Source organism: Sciurus carolinensis, chromosome 8, assembly GCF_902686445.1.
Source record: "Sciurus carolinensis chromosome 8, mSciCar1.2, whole genome shotgun sequence".
NCBI lineage: Eukaryota > Metazoa > Chordata > Mammalia > Rodentia > Sciuridae > Sciurus > Sciurus carolinensis.
In genome coordinates this window covers 144,703,843-144,726,572 of record NC_062220.1, presented here as the reverse complement: position 1 = coordinate 144,726,572, position 22,730 = coordinate 144,703,843, and the positions used below count along the sequence as shown (strand labels likewise).

General features: G+C 39.7%; 1 protein-coding gene across 1 annotated transcript; it reads left to right on the top strand.

The window, feature by feature from the left end:
• Positions 1 to 135: 135 nt before the first annotated feature.
• On the top strand, positions 136 to 21,387 carry Trafd1 (TRAF-type zinc finger domain containing 1). The gene is given in 12 exon segments (XM_047561220.1): positions 136 to 197; positions 5,539 to 5,561; positions 5,564 to 5,673; positions 5,809 to 5,862; positions 8,777 to 8,946; positions 8,948 to 9,180; positions 15,987 to 16,063; positions 17,256 to 17,486; positions 18,239 to 18,359; positions 19,718 to 20,036; positions 20,615 to 20,687; positions 20,939 to 21,387. Coding segments are annotated over 12 exon segments (1,518 nt in total). The 5' UTR covers positions 136 to 150; the 3' UTR covers positions 20,999 to 21,387.
• The last annotated feature ends 1,343 nt before the right edge of the window (positions 21,388 to 22,730 follow it).

Sequence of the window (22,730 nt, the reverse complement as noted above, 5' to 3'; positions counted from 1 at the left end):
GGTGTTCGGTATCAGAATACTTCAGTGTACTGGTTTTGGTTCCATTTTCTTTATGCTAGCTTATTTTTTATTTTGCATGTCATCCTTAAAGCAGAAATGAAATAGAAAGTTCATACTTTTTTACTTTGTAGTTTCCAGGAAGAGCTAAAGATGGCTGAATTTCTAGATGACCAGGATACTCGACTGTGTGACAACTGGTAAGAGATTAAATCTAAGAAATGTTACTGAAATGAGGACAAACTAGCTTCTGTAAAAAGTTTGTTTATTTATTGGTATGTTAAAATTGGAGTTCTGTGGTATACTGTGCAAATAAGTAAATGAGATTAGAACTTTTTTTTTGTATTTATTTTTTTATTTTTATTTATTTTTTTTATTGTAAACAATGGGATACATGTTGTTTCTCTGTTTGTACATGGCGTAAAGGCCATACCATTTGTGTAATCATAAATTTACATAGGTAATGTTGTTTGATTCATTCTGCCATTTTTTCCCTTCCCCCCCTCCCCTCCCACCCTTCCCCTCCATCTATACAGTCCTTCCTTCCTCCATTCCTGCCCCCCTCCCTAAACCCAACTCCAACCCCAACACTAACCCTTCCCACCCCCATTATGTGTCATCTCCACTTATTAGCGATATCATTCTTCCTTGGTTTTTTGAGATGGCTTATCTCACTAGAACTTTTTTGTTGTTGTTGTTCCTTTGGTTCTAGAAATTTAACCCAGGGGCCCACTGAGGCTACATCTTTTCTTTATGTTCAGCCTAACTTTCAGCAGAATTAGGATATAATTAGAGCAACGGCTAGTCATAATATTCTTTCCCTGTATGGATCGATGGTGTCTTGCTTAATAAGGTGTTCTTTGTATTAGCCATTATCACTTTTCTGTTGTTTAATAAACTATTTGTCTTGTTGTGTTTATGTGTATAATTGTTGATTCAAGTAATCAGTAAAGCAAGTGATTAAAAGAAAATATGTAATTTTATAATAAAACAGATATATTGGTTATATTTTAATTTCAGTCCACACTTGAAGGAGTCTGGGTCCTAGGACAGTATATAAATAGCTATGTTAAGGGAGTTTAAAAATGGTGTGCTAATAGAAACTAATGAAGACAAGGTTATTCAAAACCAGAGCAATTTATTTAAAGAAGAAAACATAATCATGAAGACTGAGTAAGCCTATACAAACTCCTCCATCTAAGCAACTTTTTTTGGGGGGTGGCGTGAGTACTGGGGATTGAACTCTGGGGACACCTGAGCACTGAACCACATCCCTAGCCCTATTTTGTATTTTTATTTAGGGACAGAGTCTCACTGAGTTGCTTAGTGCCTTGCTTTTGGTGAGGCTGGCTTTGAACTTGATGCTTCTGCCTCAGTCTCCTATGCTACTTGGGTTACAGACCTGCACCACCATGCCCAACTTAAGCAACTTTTATTTAATTTCTTTCTTTTTGGTAGTGGGGATTTAAACCAGCGTCACTTTACTAGTGAGCTGTATCCTCCAACCTTTTATTTATTTTTTTATATCTTTTACCTTTTTATTTTAAGGTTTCTCAGGAGGTGAAAATGTAGGTAGTAAATGCCCTGTGGCCTTACCTAACAACTGCTTTGATTCTTACTTATTTTTATTACCATGAACTTTTTTTTTTTTTTTTTTTTCTTTTTGTACCACGGATTGAATCTAATCCAGGAGTTCTTAACCACTGAGCTACATACATCCTTAACACATCCTTAACACATCCTTGACACAGGATCTTGCTGAGGTTCTTAGGGCCTAAGTGACTGAGGCTGGCTTTTGAATGCATGATTCTCCTGCCTCAGCCTCCCAAGTTGCTGGGATTAGAGGTGTGCATTACTGCACTCAGTGACTTACGATTTCTTTTTTTTTTTTTTTTTTTTTTTTGTCAGTGGACCTTTATTTAATTAATTTATTTGTGATGCTGAGGATCAAACCCAGGGCCTCATACATGCCAGGAAAGCGCTCTACATTGAGCCACAACCCCTAGCCCCTTATGATTTCAATTCTAAACTTTTTGTTTCATTCCTAAAGTTTTAGTGTTCTTGTATGTATAGAATACTTCATATCAACAGGTGTCCTGAGTAACCCTGCAGAATGAAAGCTAGACATTTATTTTCTTGATTTTCTTTTGCTAAAAGAAGATAACAGCCAAAATTACAAAAAGTAATTCAGATTCTTTTATTTTTAAGTAATAATAACTGACTTCATTTTTTTCCACACTGAGAGACATCCCCAGTCCTATTTTGTATTCTTTTAGAGACAGGGTCTCAGTGAGTTGCTTAGTGGCTCACTTTTGCTGAGGCTGGTTTTGGAACTTTTGTTCCTCCTGGTGTCAGTCTCCCAAGCCACTGGGATTACAGGAGTGCACCACCATGCTGGAATATTTTTTTTTTTTTTTTTTTTTTACGGTACTGGGGATTGAACTCAGGGCCTTGTGCTTGCAAGGCAAGCACTCTGCCAACTGAGCTATCTCCCAGCCCTGGAATTCTTAAGATGATTTTAACTTTAATTTTTTTTTTTTTTATCATTTTATGATACTGTAATACAATTATTCATACCTAATCCCAAGAGTAGGATTATGAGGTTTAAGAGTGTATAATTTGCCAGGCCCAGTGGCACCTACTTTAATCCCAGCTTCTGGGGAGACTGAGACAAGTTCAAAAGCATCACAAGTTCAAAGCCAGCCTCAGCAACTTAGTGAGACCCTGTCTCAAAATAAAAAATAGAAAGGACTAGGGATATGGGTCAGTGGGTTCAATCAAAAAAAAAGAAAAAAGAGTGTACAATTTTATGGTCCTGGAAACACATTTCAGGTTTTTTTTTTGGTACTGAAAATTGAACTCTGACCCATTTAACTCTGAGATACATTCCCCAGCCTCCCCCTCCCCCTACTTTGAGATGGGGGTCTGACTAAATTGCTTAGGGCCTTATTTAATTGCTGAAGTTGGCCTTGAATTTGTGATCCTTCTACTTTAACCTCCTGAGATGCTGGGATTGCAGTAGTGCACTACCATGCCTGGCCCCAGGTTGCTTATAAGCAGTTTATATTATGATCAGTAATATATTAGAATACTAGTTTTGTAGTATCTTTTTAATGTTTAGTTGTAGACCCTTCATTAAATTTATTTTTATAATAAATTTATTTATTTATTTTTATAATAAATTTAGGATCGAACTGAGGATCGAATGCAGTGCTTCATTGTGTGAGGCAAGCATGTCACCACTGAACTACAATCCCAGCCGTCATAGTATCTTTAATAGTTGTGATTAACTTGTTTTACTTTTTGTTAATTTTAATAGGGGATGCAGAGGCATAACCCTGTAATCCCAATGACTAGGGAGGCTTAGGGAGGAGGATCACAAATTTTGAGTTCATCCTTGGCAACTTATGAAACCCTGTCTCAAAATAAAAAATAGAAAGGGCTCTGGGTATACCAAAAACAAAACAAACTAGTTTAAGATGATATTTTGAGTTTTTTTGCTGCTATTTTTGTTTTCTGCAACAGGCTCTCATTATGTTGTCCAGGTTGGCCTTCAATTTGCAATCTTGCTGCCTCAGCCTCCCAGGTCGCTGGGATTATAGATGTGTGCCACTTTGTACAGCTGAACTGATAACTTTGATTTATAGCTCTTTCCACTATACATTTTATAATTTTAAAAAATTTTATTCAGGAGACTGAGTGGGAGTATCCCAAATTTAAGGCCAGCCTTAGAAAATTATTAAGACCTTCAGCAACTTAGTGAGACCTGTCTCAAAATAAAATGAAAGGACTGGGGATGTAGCTCAGTGGTAAAGGGCCCCTGGGTTAAATCCTCAGTATTTCCCCCAAATTTTTAAAAATTAATTTAAAACTAGTGTTTTCTTTAAAAAAAAAAAACAGAAAACAAAAACTAGGAATTGGGGAGAAATAGGCGTAGTTAAATGTGTTGCCATTGATAGATTCCCTGTTTGTTCATTTTGAGTTTTTATCTTTCATAGTAGATTTCTTTACCATCCAGTGATATGAGAGTTCCTTGGGGTTTCAAACGTGGTAGTTCCACCATCGAAGAAATAAAATGGTACTTTGGTGTATAGGTGTTTCAGATTGAGAGACTGAGAGTAGCTGGAGTCCATTCATCCTACACTGAAATCCTTCTTAGACTATGTATGAGGATTGAAACTCTACAAGGAGAAATAAGCTGTTTCTTAATGCATGGGAGGGTTCTTACTTTCAGCTTCAGAAGCAAAATAAGATATTAGAAGATTGTTGCTAGTCCCAGCTATTCAGGAGGCTGAGGCTGGTGGATCATGTGAACCCAGCCTGGGCAACAGCAATGCCTTCATTAAAAAAAAAAACAAAAAAATAAAAAAACAACAAACTCTTAAAAAGGCCAAAAAAAAAAAAAAAGTTTTTTTGCCTATGTATGACTATCTGCACTGATTCTGTTCAGTATTTATTTTCTGAATTTTTATTCTAGATGACATACTAATAGGTGGCATTCTTTTAATTCAGTCTTTAGGTAGACTGTATAGTTGGCATTTTCCAGTGACTACATCCAATGAATAAAAGTAGAGCCTTTGAATAGCATATGTGTCTGTAGTTTGATGGAATATATGCTCTTTTCAAGTTAGTTGGTCTTACCCTTTCACTTGGATTGTCCCTTGCCCCAGTCTTGTTTGCAACTGAGGTATGATCTTTGGATCACTAAACAAAGTGAGTGAGTGAAGAGACAGGAATGGAGCAGTCGGATTTCATTTTTGTACAGTTTTACGTAGTTTATAATGACCCAGGCAGAGACTTCCAAGTCATGTAGACATAATGAAGGTAATTTCCCCTTCCATTTTGACTATCCCAGAGCTGGTATATACTGTTTTGGTTTGCTCTTTCAGGTAATAAAAACCAATAAAATTAAACTACTTGAGATTGATAATGAAAATAAGTGGTATGTTGTTTTGGTTTTGTTTTTCAAATAATCCTGGAGTGTATCACTCTACTTGGGGGCATGGATAGTTTTAGAAAAGCCTAGCTTACTAGGTGTTGTGGCACATGCCTATAATTCTAGCAACTTGGGAGGCTTAGACAGGAGGATTCCAAGTTTGAGGCCAGCCAGGGCAGTTATCAAGATCCTGTCTCAAAATAAAAAATAAAAAAATAAGGAGGACTGGGGTTGTAGTTCAGTGGTAATGTGCTGGTGAGTTCAATCCCTAGTACTTGGCGGGTGAGGAAAGAAGGAAGAAGAAAAGCCTAACTCAGCTTTTTTTTGGCATCTGAATTCTCGTTGGTTGAGATCAGCTCTGACTTGGGAGAAAGCAAGACTAAGCTTTTAGAGGTGATGCACAGCTCTGGTAACTCAGAATGTTCCTCTGAAGATTGAACCTTCAGAATTTAGTTCTTAAAGTTTGTAGCCTAGGTATTCACTGAAGAGAGATGATGGAAACTAAAAATTGGACAGAACAGATTTCTATGTGATAATCACTTCAAGAAAAGGCATAGATAGAACAATTAGTAATGCTTGCTTTTTTCTTTGGTCTGTTTCTGTAGCAAAAAAGAAATTCCTGTGTTTAACTTACCATCCATGAGATCCATTGTCAAAGGAACATTGGTATGTGTCCTATCTGCAAGGAACCATTTCCCAAATCTGACATGGAGATTCACATGGCTACAGAACACTGTCAGGTGAACTACCAATTACCCAAACGTTATGAATGTGTTGTACTTGCTATTGTCCATAACTTGTATCATACTTGCTATTGTGCAATAAACAAGTGATCCATTGTCACTAAGTCACATTATTGTTACTTCTTACCCTAGGTGACCTGCAAATGTCATAAGAAGTTGGAGAAGAGGCAATTAAAGAAGCATGAGGTTAGTCTTCTTACACTATGAGGGAGTGAGGTACCATGGGGCCAGTCCCACTGAGATTACATAGCCACTTGCACAATGGAAACCAGTTTTGATGATGTTTTTGTTCTCTGTCCAGCTCACCTGTATACTGCCTCTCAAAACCTACTGGGAGCTCTGACTGCTACCAGATTTGACTGCCTGGCTGTTGCACTGTCTGGCTGCTTAATCTTCAGAGTCTCTCCCTTTGGAACTGATACTTAACATTTTCTGGGGTTTGGCTGTTGGCAGTCTTATTGCCTGGTGTTGCCAGGGTGGGATAACCTAATCAATCTGCCTACGTGATATAATTTCATTATGACCTCTTGATCACTTGCATAACATGCTTTTTACACCTAAAGAAATTCTCACCATTTGGTGAGAGAACATGGTATATGGTATCAGTGGTTACTAGGTGAGATAAAATTGGTCAAAATTGAATGAGGATATTAATTTACCAGAAAAAAAATCCCAGCAACTATTAAGGTAGTACTCACATATACATATAGAAAAATTTATCAAGGTATGTTTTTCAGATTGGTGTCTTTTCTATGTACCTCAAAACAACAAAAAAAAGACCCCATGAAAACAAAGTCATAATAAGTTAATTTGATTAATTAAATTACTCTTTTTAAAAAATTTTAGTTGTAGATGGACACAATAACTTTGCTTATTTTATGCGGTTCTGAGGATTGAACTTAGTTCCTCACACATGCTAGGCAAGCACTGTACCACTGAGCCCAAACCCCATCCCATAATTATAATTACTCTTAATTGTAAAAGGTAATTCATATTCAATGTAGAAAATTTGAAAAAATAGAGGGAAAGTATAAGAAAATAAGAATCACTTATAACCCCACAGTCTAGAGAATAACATTTCAAATACCTTGCAGACTTATTCCATTATTTTTATATATTTTCTCTTTTATTTTACGGTGCTAGGGATTGAACTCAGGCCTTGTGCTTGCAAGGCAAGCCCTCTACAACTGAGCTCTATCCCCAACCCAGTTCTATTATTTTTTTTTTTTTCCTAAGCATTTGATATGTTTTATTAGGCTTTAGCAGCTTGAGGATATGATTGAGATCACATTAACAGAAATAACGAGTACTTCAATGGTTGTAGCATCTGCTTGCTTTGTAAAAACAACCTCTAGTAAACTGTCCTCATAACTTCTCTCTCACCTATTTCTGGAAGTCCCTTGGTGATATAACGATTATTGTAAAGACATGAATATAGGATGTTCCCTAATGTGCCTGCCAGCCAGACTATGACAATTTCAGATCAGAGATTAACTATCTAGTGTTTTAAAAATTGGTCTGTTTTGCCAAGCATGGTGGCACACAACCTATAATTCCAGAAATGTGGGAGACTGAGGCAGGAGGATTGCAAGTTCAAGCCAGGCTCCACAACTTAGTGGGATCCTGTCTGAAAATAAAACATAAAAAGGGCTAATGATGTTGCTTGGTGGTTAAGAGCCCCTGGTTCAATCTCCAGTACAATAACAAAACAAAACAAAAAACTTCTGTTTCTTGAATGCATTTTACTTTATTTGCTTTATTTGTAAGTTCCTGGGAGTTTTTAGAGTTGTTAACACAATACTGATGTGGCATGGGCCAGCAATTATTTTTCATTTGTAATTGACTAACTTAATCCAGTAGTATTTTCCAGTGGAATAATTTTTAAAAATTAAAATTTTGTACTGAGCTTACTAGTGTACAATTGTGATCCCAGCTCTCAACTACTTAGAAGGTTAAGGCAGGAAGATCTCAAGATAGAGGCTAGCCTGGGAAATTTAGTGAGACCTCATCTCAAAATTTCAAAGGGACTGGGAGTTACTGAGTGGTAGAACACTTGCCTAGCATGTCCAAGACACTGAGTTCATCTCCAGTACCACACACACACAAAAAAAAAAACCCCAAAAAATTCTGAATGAGGAATTATAGCTACATGATAATAATCACTTTTTTCTTTTTTTTTTTTTTTGGTGCTGGAGATTGAATCCAGGGCCTTGCACAAAACCATGGCATAAAATTTTAAAGGCATGAAAGAATATGTAAAATTGTCTCTAAAAATGTTTGGAGTAGATTCTATAATATGACTTGAGTTTCATTTGTATGAAAAGACATTTTGCGCTTTGATGTAGTGATTCTAAAATATGTGAATTTTTTTTTGTACTGGGATTGAATTCACAGCCTTGTGCATTGTAGGCACGCTATTTACTCAGCTATATCCGTGCCCCTTTCATATCATTGTAATGTTTTAATGCTTTAGTAAGAATTTCCAATTAAATGTAAAGTTTTATTCTTCATCCACTGAGTATATTTATACTCTTGGGGTCATTGATGATTTCTGGTTTATTTGGTCCAGTTAAAGCCAAGGAATGCTAAATACAAATGTGAAGTTTTTTTCTAAAGCACAGTTTCTTCCTCATTACTAATTACTTGAGACTAAATTGCAATAAGGGGAAACTGGTGGAGCTTTGACAAAACATCTGAATTGCTTTCCTTCTTGTTATTTGCTTCTGAGCAATGTCTGATTTTGGATTACTTTGTTATGTTGTGCACAAAATGATGCTATATTTGTGTTTGCTTAGTAGACTCCTTCTCAGAGTTGCTTTCCTTTGTAAAGCTTTGTGGCAGGAACAAAAGGGGAAACTGTGACAGTCAAATACATAGAAAGCATTAGGAATGAAGCTAGGGTTGGAAGAAAAAAAGTATTTTTCTTTGTGCTGGGGATTAAGCCTAGGACCTCATGCATGCTAGGCAAGTGCTCTGCCACTGAGTTACATCCACAGTCCATAAGAGAATATCAAAGTGCATATTTTTGGTTTTTCTTTGCCCTGAATAAACAGCATCTCCTAGATGTGCATATTAACTGCCTCATTACTCTATGTTGCAGGAGACTGAGTGCCCTCTGCGGCTTGCTGTCTGCCAGCACTGTGATTTGGAACTTTCTGTTCTCAAACTGAAGGAACATGAAGATTACTGTGGTGCCCGGACAGAGCTATGTGGCAACTGTGGACGCAATGTCCTTGTGAAAGACCTGAAGTCTCACCCTGAAGTTTGTGGGAGAGGGAGGAGGAAAGGAGAATGAGGTTGCTGTATCTCCTAATACATACGATGAGTCTTGGGGTCAAGATGGAATCTGGATTGCATCCCAGCTCCTGAGACAAATTGAAGCTCTGGACCCTCCCATGAGGCTACCCCGAAGGCCTCTGAGAGCCTTTGAATCAGACCTTTTCCGCAATAGGACTACCAACCAAAGGAATATGACAGCCCCCTTTCCAATTCAGAATAATCTGTGTGAGTTGAGCTTGGAATTAGAAAACTGGAACATTATAAAAATTCTAGGGCAAATGGGAACAGGACTTTGGGACCAACTAGATCTTGATTAGAGAAATCTGATTATAGAGCTGGTTAATACTGGGAAAATTACCCAACTTTCCTATAAAATAGAAATAATAGGCCACATTAGGTGGTACATGCCTGTAATCCCAGCTAGTTGGGAGGCTGAGGCAAAAGGATCACAAGTTCAAGGCCAGCCTTGGCACCTTAGTGAGACCCTGTCTCAAAATAAGAAATGGGCTGGGTATGTTGCTCAGTTGTAGAACACTCCTGCATTCAATTCCTAGTACCACCCCCCCCCCCCAAAAAAAAAAAAAAAAGCTCTTTCTTCCTGGCCTGCAGTTAGAGTTCATGATAATGCAGTGCTATAAGTATCTAACATACCTTAGACATTTATAGAGTGTTTTACATGTATTAATACATTTAATGCTCATTAAAGACATGAGGGTTGGTAATGGTACAGCTGAGATTTGAATTCAGGCAGTCTGATCCCTACGTTAAGTCATATTGCTGTAATACTAGAAAATATAAAATATGTTAGCACAGTACCTGAGTCATACTTATACAGTAATATTTCTTTTAATAAACATACAGAATAATAATGGATCCTTATATTCATGTTAGACATCATTCAGAGACCTATGAGAGCCAAGAGTACGGGTGGAGTTGGCTAAATGTCTTTCAGTTTTGGCCATTTGGTAGGTATAGAACTTGAGTGTATCTACAACATCTCTAATGTGTCTTGAGTGCTGGCTGTTTTTTTTTATTCTAGTTGAAGAAACAAGAAGGCAGGAAAGGAATAGAAGCCGACAGCCTCCCAAAGAGGGTGGTGAAGATAGTGCAAACTTGGACTTCATGTTGGCCCTGAGTCTGCAAAATGAGGCCAGGCCTCCACGGTGGCAGAACAGGACTTCTGAGGGCTGTTTGTGAGGCAGACCAGTCTCATGGTGGGCCCACTTCCCTGAGTGACATGAGGGTAGGTTTGCTTATTCTGCAACTGTACCCACATATTCCTCATCTGAATTCATGTAGTTTACTATTTCTTCACATTTACCTCTATGTATATTTCCCCTGGCCCATTTGAGAGTAAGTTGGAAGGGCAACATTTTATTCTTTTTGAAAATATTTTAGCTGTAGATGGACACAGTATCTTTATTTTTTTTATGTGGTGCTGAGATGCAAACCCAGTGCCTCACACATGCTAGGTGAGTGCTCTACCACTGAACCACAACCCCAGCCCAACATTTTATTTTATTTAAAAAAAAAAAAAAAAAAGAAGTTTTTTGTAGTTGCAGAAGGACAGCATGACTTCATTAATATTTTTATGCGGTGCTAAGGATTGAGCCCAGTGCCTCACACATGCAATGTATGCAAGGGCTCGGCCACTGAGTCACAACCCCTGCATTTTGTTCTTAAATATTTCATTATATATCTTTTAAGAACAAGGGCATGCTCCTGTATAAACGTAATAAGTGTCACTCTCAGGAAATTTAACATAAGTTCCCTACTTTTACATTATGTCCTTTAGAGCCCCCTCCTCCTCCCCGCTTTTTTTTAATCTTTTAGGTCCTTGGCACTTTGAAAGGGCCAGGCCAGTTTTGCAGACTGTTCCTTCCTCAATTTAAATTGATAGTTTTTCCATGTTTAGAGCTCTGGTTTACAGTTTTGTCAGGAATGTGCTTTTGGTGTTTCTGTTTCCTTAAGATATCGGTTTGTCTCATTATCCATTAAGGTCAATAAGACTATCTTTTATATGTCTTATAAAGCTTTTCCCCTTTATCTTTGTGTTGTTTTGAGATTGTTGGGGAATGGGATATTCATATAATCTTACCTAGTTCTTTTAGCATTAATATTTCTTGCTTAAGTCAAGTATTGCTGTGGTGACTGTAAATGGTGACTTTTTTCTTATTTCTATAATTTATTTTACATTCACTTGTTGTCATTCTAGTATAAAATACTTTTCCCTCCGCACCCCTATTTAAAAAAACTCTTTTTAGCACATACTTAATCCATAATGACTTATGAATTAAGGCTGGTTTTAGGGTGTTAGAGTTTAGCTCAGTGGAGGCCATGGGTTCAGTTCCCCAGCAACCCCATGTGAAAAAAGCCTTTTTAAAAATAGAAGCTGGAACGCAAACAATAAACTATCCTTTGGTCTTTTTTGTAGAGTAACAAAAGAGAGGTCTGTGATTGATGTATGTCATATTTAAAACACTCAAATTTTAAGAGATTTTAGGGACCTGAAGGTTAAGCAGCTCTAGCTCTCTCAACTGATTTTTATTTGTGCCATTATCTGAATAATGACTCCAAAAACAGTAGCGTGACTTCTTAACATTTTGTTAATTTAGGTAAAATAGGAATTAAGAAATTTGAGTCTTGTATGACCTGGGTAAAGGAGATAAATAGCATGTTAGAAATTTGGGTAGCTGCACAAAAAAAGAAAAGAAGAAAAGAAGAAGAAGAAAAATGGGCTGGGGGTCTGGGGATATAACTCATTTGGTGGAGTGCTTTCCTCACATGCATAGGACCCTGGGTTCAATCCTCGGCACCACAAAAAAAAAAAGAAAGAAAGAAAGAAAGACATTTGGATAGCTGATGACTTTTTCCCTTTAATTTTATTTATTTTTTCATACTAAGGATTGAGCCTAGGGGTGCTTTACAACTGAATTATATCCCCAACCCTTTTTCTTTTCATTTTTATACAGGGTCTTAGTAAGTTGCTACAGTTGGCTACAAACTTTTGCTGGGATAAAAGGCACATACTGCTGGTTGGGGTGGCATACACCCGGTAATCCAAGCAGCTGGGGAGGATCACAAGTTCAAAGCCAGCCTCAGCAACCTAGTGAGGCCCTGAACAACTAACTCAGGGAGACCCCTATCGCAAAATAAAATATTAATGGACTGGAGATGTGCCTCAGTGGTTAAGTGCCTCTGGGTTCAATCCCTGGTATGAACAAAACAAACAAACAAGCAAAACAAAAAAAAACCATATGCCTGCATCTACAGTTTTTCTTCCTTAATTTTTTTTTTTTTTTTTTGGTGGTGTTGGGGATTGAACCCAAAGTCTTTAACATGCGAGGCAAGCACTCTACCAACTGAGCTATATCCCCAGCACCCCCCAACCCTACTAATTTGCAGCCCCACCAGCAATATATGAGTGTACCTTTTTCCCCCACATCCTCTCCAACACACTATTGTTGCTTGTATTCTTTGATAATTGCCATTCTAATTGGGGTGAGATGGAATCTTAGTGTAGTTTTGATCTGCATTTCTCTTATTACTAAAGATGGTGAACATTTTTTCATATGTTTGTTGATTGCTTGTAGATCTTCTTCTGTGAAGCGTCTCTTCATATCCTTAGCCCATTTGTTGATTGGGTTATTTGCATTCTTGGTGTAGAGTTTTTTGAGTTCTTTATATATTCTGGAAATTAGTGCTCTATCTGAAGTATGAGTGGCAAAGATATTCTCCCACTCTGTAGGCTCTCTCTTTGCATTGCTGATAGTTTCCTTTGCTGAGAGAAAGCTTTTTAGTTTGAATCTGTCCCAGTTATTGATTCTTGCTTTTATTTCTTTTTTTTTTTTTTTTTTTTTTTTTTGGGTGCCGGGGATCGAACCCAGGGCCTTGTGCTTACAAGGCAAGCACTCTACCGACTGAGCTATATCCCCAGCTCCTTGCTTTTATTTCTTGTGCTATGGGAGTCCTGTTAAGGAAGTCTGATCCTAAGCCAACAAGTTGAAGATTTGGACCTACTTTTCTTCTATAAGATGCAGGGTCTCTGGTCTGATTTCAAGGTCCTTGATCCATTGTGAGTTGATTTTTGTGCAGGGTGAGAGATAGGGGTTTAGTTTCATTCTGTTGCATATGGATTTCCAGTTTTCCCAGCACCATTTGTTGAAGAGGCTATCTTTTCTCCATTTCATATTTTTGGCACCTTTGTCTAGTATGAGAGAATTGTATTTATTTGGGTTTGTGTCCGTGTCCTCTATTCCGTAGCATTGATCTACCTGTCTATTTTGGTGCCAATACCATGCCGTTTTGTTAACTATTGCTTTGTAGTATAGTTGAAGTCCTGGTATTGCAATACCCCTGCTTCATTCTTCCTGCTAAGGATTGTTTTAGCTATTCTGGGTTTTTTATTCTTCCAGATGAATTTCATGATTGCTTGCTCTATTTCTGTAAGGTACATCATTGGGATTTTAATTGGAATTGCATTGAATCTGTATAGCACTTTGGTAGTATGGCCATTTGACAATATTAATTCTGCCTATCCAAAAACATGGGAGATCTTTCCATCTTCTAAGGTCTTCCTCAATTTCTTTCTTCAATGTTTTGTAGTTTTCATTGTGGAGATCTTTACCTCTTTGGTTAGATTGATTCCCAAGTTTTGTTTTTTTTTTTTTTTTTGAGGCTATTGCAAATAGAGTTGTTTTCCTCATTTCCCTTTCAGCTGTTTTGTTGCTTGCATATAAAAATGCTTTAGATTTATGCATGTTGATTTTATAGCCTGCTATTTTGCTGAATTCATCCCCCCCCCCTTTTTTTTTTTTTTTTTGCTATGCTGGGGATCAAACCTCATGCATGCTATGCAAGTACTCTTCTGCTTAGTTATATCTATACCACTGACCTACAACCCTGGACCTTTTGCTTTATTTTTAATTTTGAGAAAAATCTTATAAAATTGCTGAGGCTGACCTCCAATCTGTGATCCTCCTTCCTCAGCCTCTTGAGTTGCTGGGATTACAGGAGTTTGCCATTATGCTTTGCTAAGAACAATGCATTTTTTTATTGTAGAGTTTTTTTTTTTTTTTTTTTGGGTGCTGGGGATCGAACCCATGGCCTTATGCTTACAAGGCAAGCACTCTACCGACTGAGCTATCTCCCCAGCCCCAATTGTAGAGTTTTAAAAATATAGTTTACGTATATAATAAAATATATATACATATATAATAAAAATGATTGCTGGGGCTCAAGGGAGGGGAAGGAGGAGGAGGGTAAGAAGAAGAGGTGGTGGTAGTGGTGGAGGCTGAAGCCAAGCAAGAAGGTGGTCTTGATGGGGTGGCACAGTGGGCGGCCCAGAAACCCTGTAATCCTGAATTGAGATGGCTGTGCCTAAAAAAATTTGAAAAACAAAACAAAACAAAACAAAAAATGGTTATATACTATATTATTATTTTAAAAATAACTTGGTGAGTTTTTATTTTATTTATTGATAAACTGGGAATTGAGGTACTTTACAGCCCCAGTACTTTATTTTTTTATATATTTATATATAAATAAAATATATATAAAATATGTATATATTTTATATATAATATACATATATATTTATATATATATTATTTTGGTATCTGGGATTGAACTCAGGGGTACTCAACAACTGAGCCACATCCCCAACCTGATTTTGTATTTTGTTTAGAGACAGGGCCTCAGTGAGTTGCTTAGTGCCTCACTTTTGCTGAGGCTGGTTTTAAACTCACCATCTTCCTGTCTCAGTTTCTCGAGCTGCTGGGTTACAGGCATTTTTATTATTTTTTTATGTAGTCAGAAAATTCTCATCTGCTACTTCTTTGATTATTGCTTCTCTTGTATTCTCTGTAGTCTTCCCTTCTTGAATCCCATTTATGTGTGTTAGGCTTAACTCTGTCCTTCATGTCTCTTAACTCTGGTTTTTCCATTTCTTTGTCTTCTATGCTATGTTCTGATGATTCATTCTTTTTTCCTTTCTTCTTGTGGTTCTGGGATGGAACCCAGGGTCTCAGGTATACTTGACAAGTGCTCTCCCACTGGGCCACCCGCCCCACCTCCCCAGCTCTCGTGATTTCTTATCTGTCTTCTAGTTAACAAAATCACTACATAGAATCAGTATAACTCGTTCCAATTAGGATCCAGTTATTGTGGTTGTACATGAGTGGAGTTACACTGGTTGTTTATTCACATATAAGGTTAGGAGAAGACGTCCAATTCATTCTGCTGTCTTTCCTATTTCCACTCCTCCTCCCTTCCCTTCCTTCCCCTTTGTCTAATCCAATGAATAGTTAATTGATCTTCTACTTCGTTATTTCTGTTTTGTAATTTGATAAGTCTATTGAAGTTTCACTCTATCGATTTTATCATTTTATTTGAATTGTTTGATTCTTCATTGTACCTCATTATGTGTTAAAATAATCTTTTCATACCTTAGCCATGTCATAATAGTTCCCTCTTTAACATATCTTAAAACATGTATTTTAAGGTATTTTTAATTGTAGGTGGACACATTATCTTTATTCATTTTTTTTTTTAATGTGGTGCTGAGGATCAAACCCAGTGCCTCATACATGTGAGGCAAGTACTGTACCACTGAGCCCCAGCCCCAGCCCCTTAAAACATGTTTAGTAGACTTATTTTTCCTTTGTTTGAAAATACCAATACCTAAGGTATATTTTGCTATTTGTTATTCCTGTTGGCTCTTATTCATGGAGGCTTGCTGGTGTGTGTGTGTGTGTGAAAGAGAGAGAGAGATAACATTAAGTTTTCTGGCATGTTCCTTTGTGAAGATTAATATATACTTGTGGCAAGTACCTAGGGACACTACCAATAAGGGTAATTTTATATTTATGTATGTATGTGGTTCTGGGGATTGAACTCAGGAGTGGTCTATCACTGAGTTATATCCCAGACTGAAGTCAAACTTTTATATAAAATGTTACAAGGGGAATAAAAAGTTGAAATCAAGTTTGTTTTTGTTCCTTTTGAGTCTGACCATGTGGCCTGATACCTAGGTGCAGCTGATGAGACCATGTTGCCTTGTGAATTTTGTGAGGAGCTGTACCCAGAGGAACTGCTGATTGACCATCAGGTGTGTTGAATACTACTTGAGAGCTGTGAGGGGGAATGTGAGCCACATGAAGTCTCAAACAGATATTTAATACACTGTTTATTGTAGGAGTGCTAACTTTTCTTTTCTACTGTGGAATGACTAACAGGTTAGAAAAAGTAATATTCATTCCAGCAGATCCAACAGTCTCATCCCATCCAGCACACTCTCCACATGGTGGTGACTGGTATATATTTCTGTTGACCATTTTTTGATCTGGTTTCATTTCATGCTACATTTTGATTTATTGGAGCTTTATTGAAGTCCTTTCAGTTCCATGAAGACTTAATGATCCTTTCTGCATATTATTTTCTCAGCCTGGAAGGCATGTGACCTTCTGCCCTTACCTCAGTACACCTAACAATGTAGACCCCATACTTGCAGACTTGGATCAGCCATGACTGTTAAGAAACTATCCTGATGGACACTCTGAAGGCTAGGACAGGAGTTCCACCTGTGTGTACCCTGAGAATCTGTGCCTACTTCTCTGATAGCCTATCACCCTGTGATATGCTCTTCTGATTCCTGATGGTACCACTTTGCCAAGTTCCTTTAGGCAGCCTCTGAGTTTTCCTAGTTTTTAAGAATCTTTCAAACTTTGTATATGAAAGAAAATAGATATTATTTGAATGATTCATGGTTCTTGAGCCATTTAGGAATAGAGAGTTGTCTTAGTGTTTGAGGATTACTGATTAGAAGGAACCATCTTGTCCCTCAACATTCTCTTGGTCTGATTTGGTGCACCCTTGTCTGGCATTTTCAAGACTGCTGAGTAGCCCCTGTGTTCTGGGTGATGGAACCTGCCTTCCTCCCCTAGATGGAGAGAACAGTATTTGAATACTTCTGGGCTTTGATTTGGGAGCAGCAATGGACAATTTATTAATTAATAAGGATACTAAGAATATTTGGACCTTACTTTTAGTGTATATCAGTGGGAAGAATCTTGAATCTTTTAATTTAAAAAGTTGTTGGCAAAAAATAACATGGAAGTGTTTAAAAGTAAAGTGAATGTTCTGTCAGCATTCCCCTGACACTTTTTTAGTCCTTCTCCTTACTATTAAAATGTTATTAAAATGTTGTGACTTCTTACAGAAAATGTTTCAGGAATGTAGTTTTTTCCTTAGCCTCTGATTTTCTTCTTCTTTTTTTTTAATCTATGGTTTTTGAATGACAGACAAGCTGTAACCCTTCACGTGCCTTACCTTCACTCAATACCGGCAGCTCTTCTTCCAGTGGGGTGGAGGATCCTGATGTCATCTTCCAGAACTTTCTGCAACAGGCTACAAGTAACCAGTTAGACTCTTTGATGGGGCTGAGCAGTTCACCCCCTGTGGAAGATAGTGTTATCATCCCATGTGAATTCTGTGGGGTACAGTTGGAAGAAGAGGTGCTGTTCCATCACCAGGTAAGATTCCTTGAAGGACTCACCTACCTGGCTCGATGCCGATCCTCTGTAAATGAACTTGAGGCTTCCAGAACTGAGAGTCTACTTTAGCCTTTGGGTTGCATTCCATCCTGAACAGAAATCCACTCTTGTGGCTTCTGGCCATTCCCTGCACCGTGAACTGACTATCTAAGGTATATTGTACTTCTAGCCTTGAGACTTTGTCCACCCTGTAGGAACTGAAACCATCATGTCACTTCTGAGGACTCAGGATCCAGGACTACATTTGGGCAGTCCTGGAGGCCTTGCCAGGCGGGCTTACTGAGACTTTCCCTGAGGTCACTGACGCATTCTGCTTTTGACCAGGCACATCCTTCTCATTGTGGTGTCATTTGGGGCTTGTAATCCAGGAAGTGTAGTAAAGAAAGTCTTATGCTTTGGGTTCAAGAGGTAGAAAGCTTAGTGCTGGCTGTCTATTAAATAAACCCCCATATACTCTGGGCAAAGTATAGAAGTGCTTTTCTGGGCTCCCAAGACCAGCCCTTCCTTTACTCCTACACAGATCAGAAAGTGCTTCTGTTGGTGCCTCACCTGCTAATGTGAATGGATGCTCCGTTCCAGGTGTTTCCTATATTACAGTGCCCAGGACTTTGTTAGTGGTTGTCAAAGAACCCCTCCAGATGGGGTCTGATCACCTAACCTAACCTGCTGTTCTTCCTTTTCTTCTCACCACTCTCAGTTCTGAGGTACTAATTCTGACTTCTGTTGTTTAGGACCAGTGCGACCAACGCCCAGCCATGGCAAACAACCATGTGATCGAGGAGATTCCTAGACAGCATTCCCAGCTTCAAGAGACCTCACCAGAGCTGCCCAGGAGGCGTGTCAGACACCAGGGTATTAGCCAGGACTTGGCCATGGCCATAGGCCCACTGCTGGCTTGGGCCTGCTACCACTTCTCACCCCTGCTCTAATGGGGTTGCCTGAATCTTGAGTTACCAAGCCCAGTAGGGTCTCCTGGGGAATTCTGTAGCTGGCTGTGGTTCTATATTAGATAAGCTGTCCTAAGTGTAGATTGATAGGGTAATGGCTTTAAGGACGGCTATGAGACACACACTTAGAGTCAGAGCTTGTAACCTGTAAATCTCCTGTCGATGTACTCTATTATTATTACTTACGAGCCTCATGACTAGGCAAGTAAACTTTTATTGAAACTTTCTACTTCAAAACCAATTAGAAGCCGGATGTGGTGGTGCTTTCCTGTAATCCCTGTGACTGAGGAGGCTAAGGCAGGAGGATCATGAGTTCATAACCAGCTTCAGCAAAAGTGAGGTGCTAAGCAACTCAGTGAGATCCTGTCTCTAAATAAAATACAAAATAGGGCTGGGACATGACTCGGTGGTTGAGTACCCCTGAGTTCAATCCCTGGTACCAAAAACAAACAACAACAAGAAAACAAGGACACAGTGGTGCATGCTTGTAATCCCAGTGACTTGGGAAGCTGAGGCAGGAGGATTGCAAGTTCAAGGCAGCCTTAGCAACTCATTGAGGCTCTCAACTTAGTGAGATCCTGTCTCAAAGTAAAAATAAAAAGGGGGTTGGGGGGTCAGGGGTTGTGGCTCAGTGGTAGAGGGCTTGGCTAGCATGTGTGAGGCATTGGGTTTGGTTCTCAGCACTGTGAATAAACAAATCGGTCCATTGACAACTAAAAATAAATAAATAAATATAGCTGGGCGCTGTGGCACGCCCCTGTAATCACAGTGGCTTGGGAGGCTGAGGCAGGATGATTGAGAGTTCAAAGCTAGCCTCAGCCAAAGTGAGGCATTGAGCAACTCAGTGAGACCTGTCTCTAACTAAAGGCTGGGGATGTGGCTCTGTTTGAGTGCCCCAAGTTCAATCTCTGGTACCTACCCCCTAAAAAAAAAACAGAAAGGATTGGAGATTAGAGAGATGTTCAGTGGTTAAGAACCCTTGGGTTCAATCCCTGGTACCAAAAAGGCCAAAAACATTGTTTTTCAAGGTTTGCTTGCATAACTATTTACATTGATGAGTAGTTAGGGGGCTGTGTTTGAGGGGTCAGGTAATCAATGTACAGAGTAGACAGTGTTTGTGATTCTCTTGGGGTCATGGGCCCCAGTAGCCTTTAGGGGTGAGCAGTTGTCTTCTCTCTGCAATCTTTTTGTTCCTGCCCTGAATCCATCAATAATGGTAAGAGCAGGCTTTCCCCTAAAGCTGTCACTATTTTCTCTTCCCAGGAGAACTGTCTTCTGGCTACATGGATGATATCAAGCAGGAAGTAGCTAAAGGACCCATCTACCCTCTGCCCCCCAGCAGACCCATTAATAATATTACAACTACCTGTAACCGACTATCAAAATCAACATCAGGCCCTACAGCGGGGAGCCAGCCCAACCCTTTGAAACTCAGCAACTCAGAGAGCCAGGACATACGGGGGCGAAATAGAAGCAGCCAGAATGGGGCCATGGACACTGGCACATGCCCAGTTCGAAATCTCCGCCCAGAATACCTTGTGTCCTCTTTCCCCCTTGGGCCTGCTGGGAGATATGGAGCAAGGTAAGAATCCGTAGCCTGGGAATGGAAATTGGGAGTAGCTGAAGAGAATATGGGCAAAAGGTCTTGTCATACTCGTCCAGCCTGGGTAAGACTGCACTTTGTGGGAAGGAGGAGTTTGTCTTTGTGTGTGTGCATACTGGGAAGTGAATCCAGGACCTCATGCGTGCTAACTAAGCATGTGCTTTACCTCTGAATTATGTCCTCATCAGTGCCATGGGGAAGCGTTTGGACTTTGCCCACATGGTTATCTGTTTCTGTATCCAAGTTTTTTTTGGTTTTTGTGGTTCTGGAGATTGAATTCCAGGGGTTCCATCCCTACCACTAAGCTGTATCCCGCCCTTTTTTATTTTGAGACTGGGTCTCACTAAATTGCGAAGGGATCCTCCTGCCTCAGCCTCTTGATTTACTGGGATTGCAGGCAAGTGCCACTATGCCCTGCGTTCAGGAGGTTTTTTGTTGGTGTGCTTTGCTAGTGGAAAGCTCCTTTTGCTCTGCTACCAGCTGTTTGTTCCCTCTTGAGTTTTTGGACCTTGACTCAGGGGCATTTCAGGAACTGGTTTCTATTCCTATTTTTTCAGTGGTAGGAGTGAAGGTGGCAGAAGCTCACGGGTCACCCCTGCAGCCACCAACTACCGCAACAGAACTGCAAAGGTAATTTGGGATCCAGCCCATAATGCTCAAGGAGAACACACGTAGATGGGAGTGGTGAGGCTTTTGAAGTCGGAGGAGTTGCTGGGAGTCTGGAGGTTGTAGCTCTTCATGAAAAGCCAGAGAACTAAGGGCTGTTCTTTGGCCTTTGATGAGGAGGCTTCTGTGGAAGCTGGACATCCTCAGGGCTGTAGGGGAGGAGGAGTGCTCTGTAACTTCCTGTGTAAAACTTCTTCATTTGTGTTGTTCAACAGGCAAAGCCCCCGAAGCAGCAGGGAGCTGGGGATGCAGAGGAGGAAGAAGAGGAGGAGTAGTGGTGTCTGCAGAGACCCTCGCCTCGGTTCTACCTATGCATAGCAGCCCTTGCCTTGGTGCAGGCCCCACCTCTCTGGCTCTTTAGGCAGGGGAGATTTTCCGGATTATTCTTTTTCTAGGTTACGGCCGCCATTTTGTGTCTTTTGAAATTGTGCTGTGGGAGTTTGGGGGTTTGAGGGAGGGTTAGCAGGGAGGCTATTGGGAATTGTTTCAGCCTTAGCTGCCACTTTTTGGTACAGATAATGGCCTCTTGGCCCACCAGGACTTCACCTTTTGAAATACCATCACCACTGCTTCTTGGTGCTTTGTGGTCCTGGTGGAAGGAGTAGAGGGTTCTGGAAATCTGGTTCCCAACATGAAGTGATTTTCTTAACTGTGGGGTCCTAAGTTGGGGCTTTTGGGCAACTTCTCCCCTGTACTGCCCCTGCTCACTCCAGATTCTGGGCCTGTGGTGTGTGTATAGAGCAGCTCTGGGGAAAGTGCTCAGGCCAGTTTCATTGTTAGGTTCAAGGCCTTTGGAAGAGTTGGCTGGAGGTATGTGGACTAGGGTCTGTGTTTCAAGCTGCTTCCTTGTCATTTGGCATCACTGCCTTCTGCTCTTCGTGGGTATGGTGACTCCTTTGTCCTCACTGCCCTCTAATGGGGAGGTCTGAGGGCTTCCTGTTCCCACTAGGGCCACACTGGGCTCTGCCCTGATCAGGATTAAGGCCCCAGTCTCACACTTGATCTGAAAACCAAGTGTCAGAGCCCCTTTCCCTTCTTATTTTACTGTTATAATTATCAGCTTCCTTGTAATAGAAATAAAGTTTGTACTTGGAGCTCAGCTAAGTCTTGTGGTTCATATTCCTGTGCTTTCTGTAGAGACCGCAGCTCCAGTGTGGGCTCCTTCTCAGAGTGCTCAAGACATTCAAGGTGTAGTGTTCTCATCTCTTAAACTGGACCTTTGAGGAAACAGGTTTGTTGTACCTCTGGCAATGACAAGAATAAGGGACTACCTCTGATTGACTAGAAAAAGGCAGAGTCTTCAAAAGCCCCAGTCCTGAGTGGATGAGCCTTACAATTATCCATCCCCCTCAACACATCAGGGTTCACACAGGACCTTAGCATTAGAGGTCATTTTGAGTTCAGTCGTTATCCCAGAAACCTACTGATGGTGATGGTGGTGGAGGACATGGAAGAAATTAATTGCCCCATTTCATAGGTGCAACATAAAACATAAGTAACACTATTAATTTATATAAGATTGTGTAGGTAATTCTTGGCAGAGCCAGGACTCTGAAAATAATTATCCTGAGAGGAAGAAGCCAGACCAAGAAAAGGGATATATTGAGGGCTAGTTTTCCTTCCTTTCTCCTTTCTCCCTCCCTTCCTCCCTCTCTTGTACTGGATATTGAACCTGCTAAGCTACACCCTTGGTTTGGTTTTAGGTTGTTTTCTTTTTCATTTTGAGGCAGGGTCTTGCTAAATTTTCAAGGCTGACCTCAAATATGCCTCAGCCCCCCAAGTAACTGTAATTCCAGGCATGTACCACCACATTTGGCTTTATGATTTTTTTTTTTTTATTATTGATCTTTGTATCCTGCAACCTTGATAAACTGTAGTAGCTTTTTTTGTAGGTTCTGTTAGCTTTTCTGCATACATGATCATGCCATCTGCAAATAAAGATGATTTTACCTATGCCTTTTGAACTTGGAAACCTTGTATTGCTTTTTTCTTTCCTGAAAATCCAGT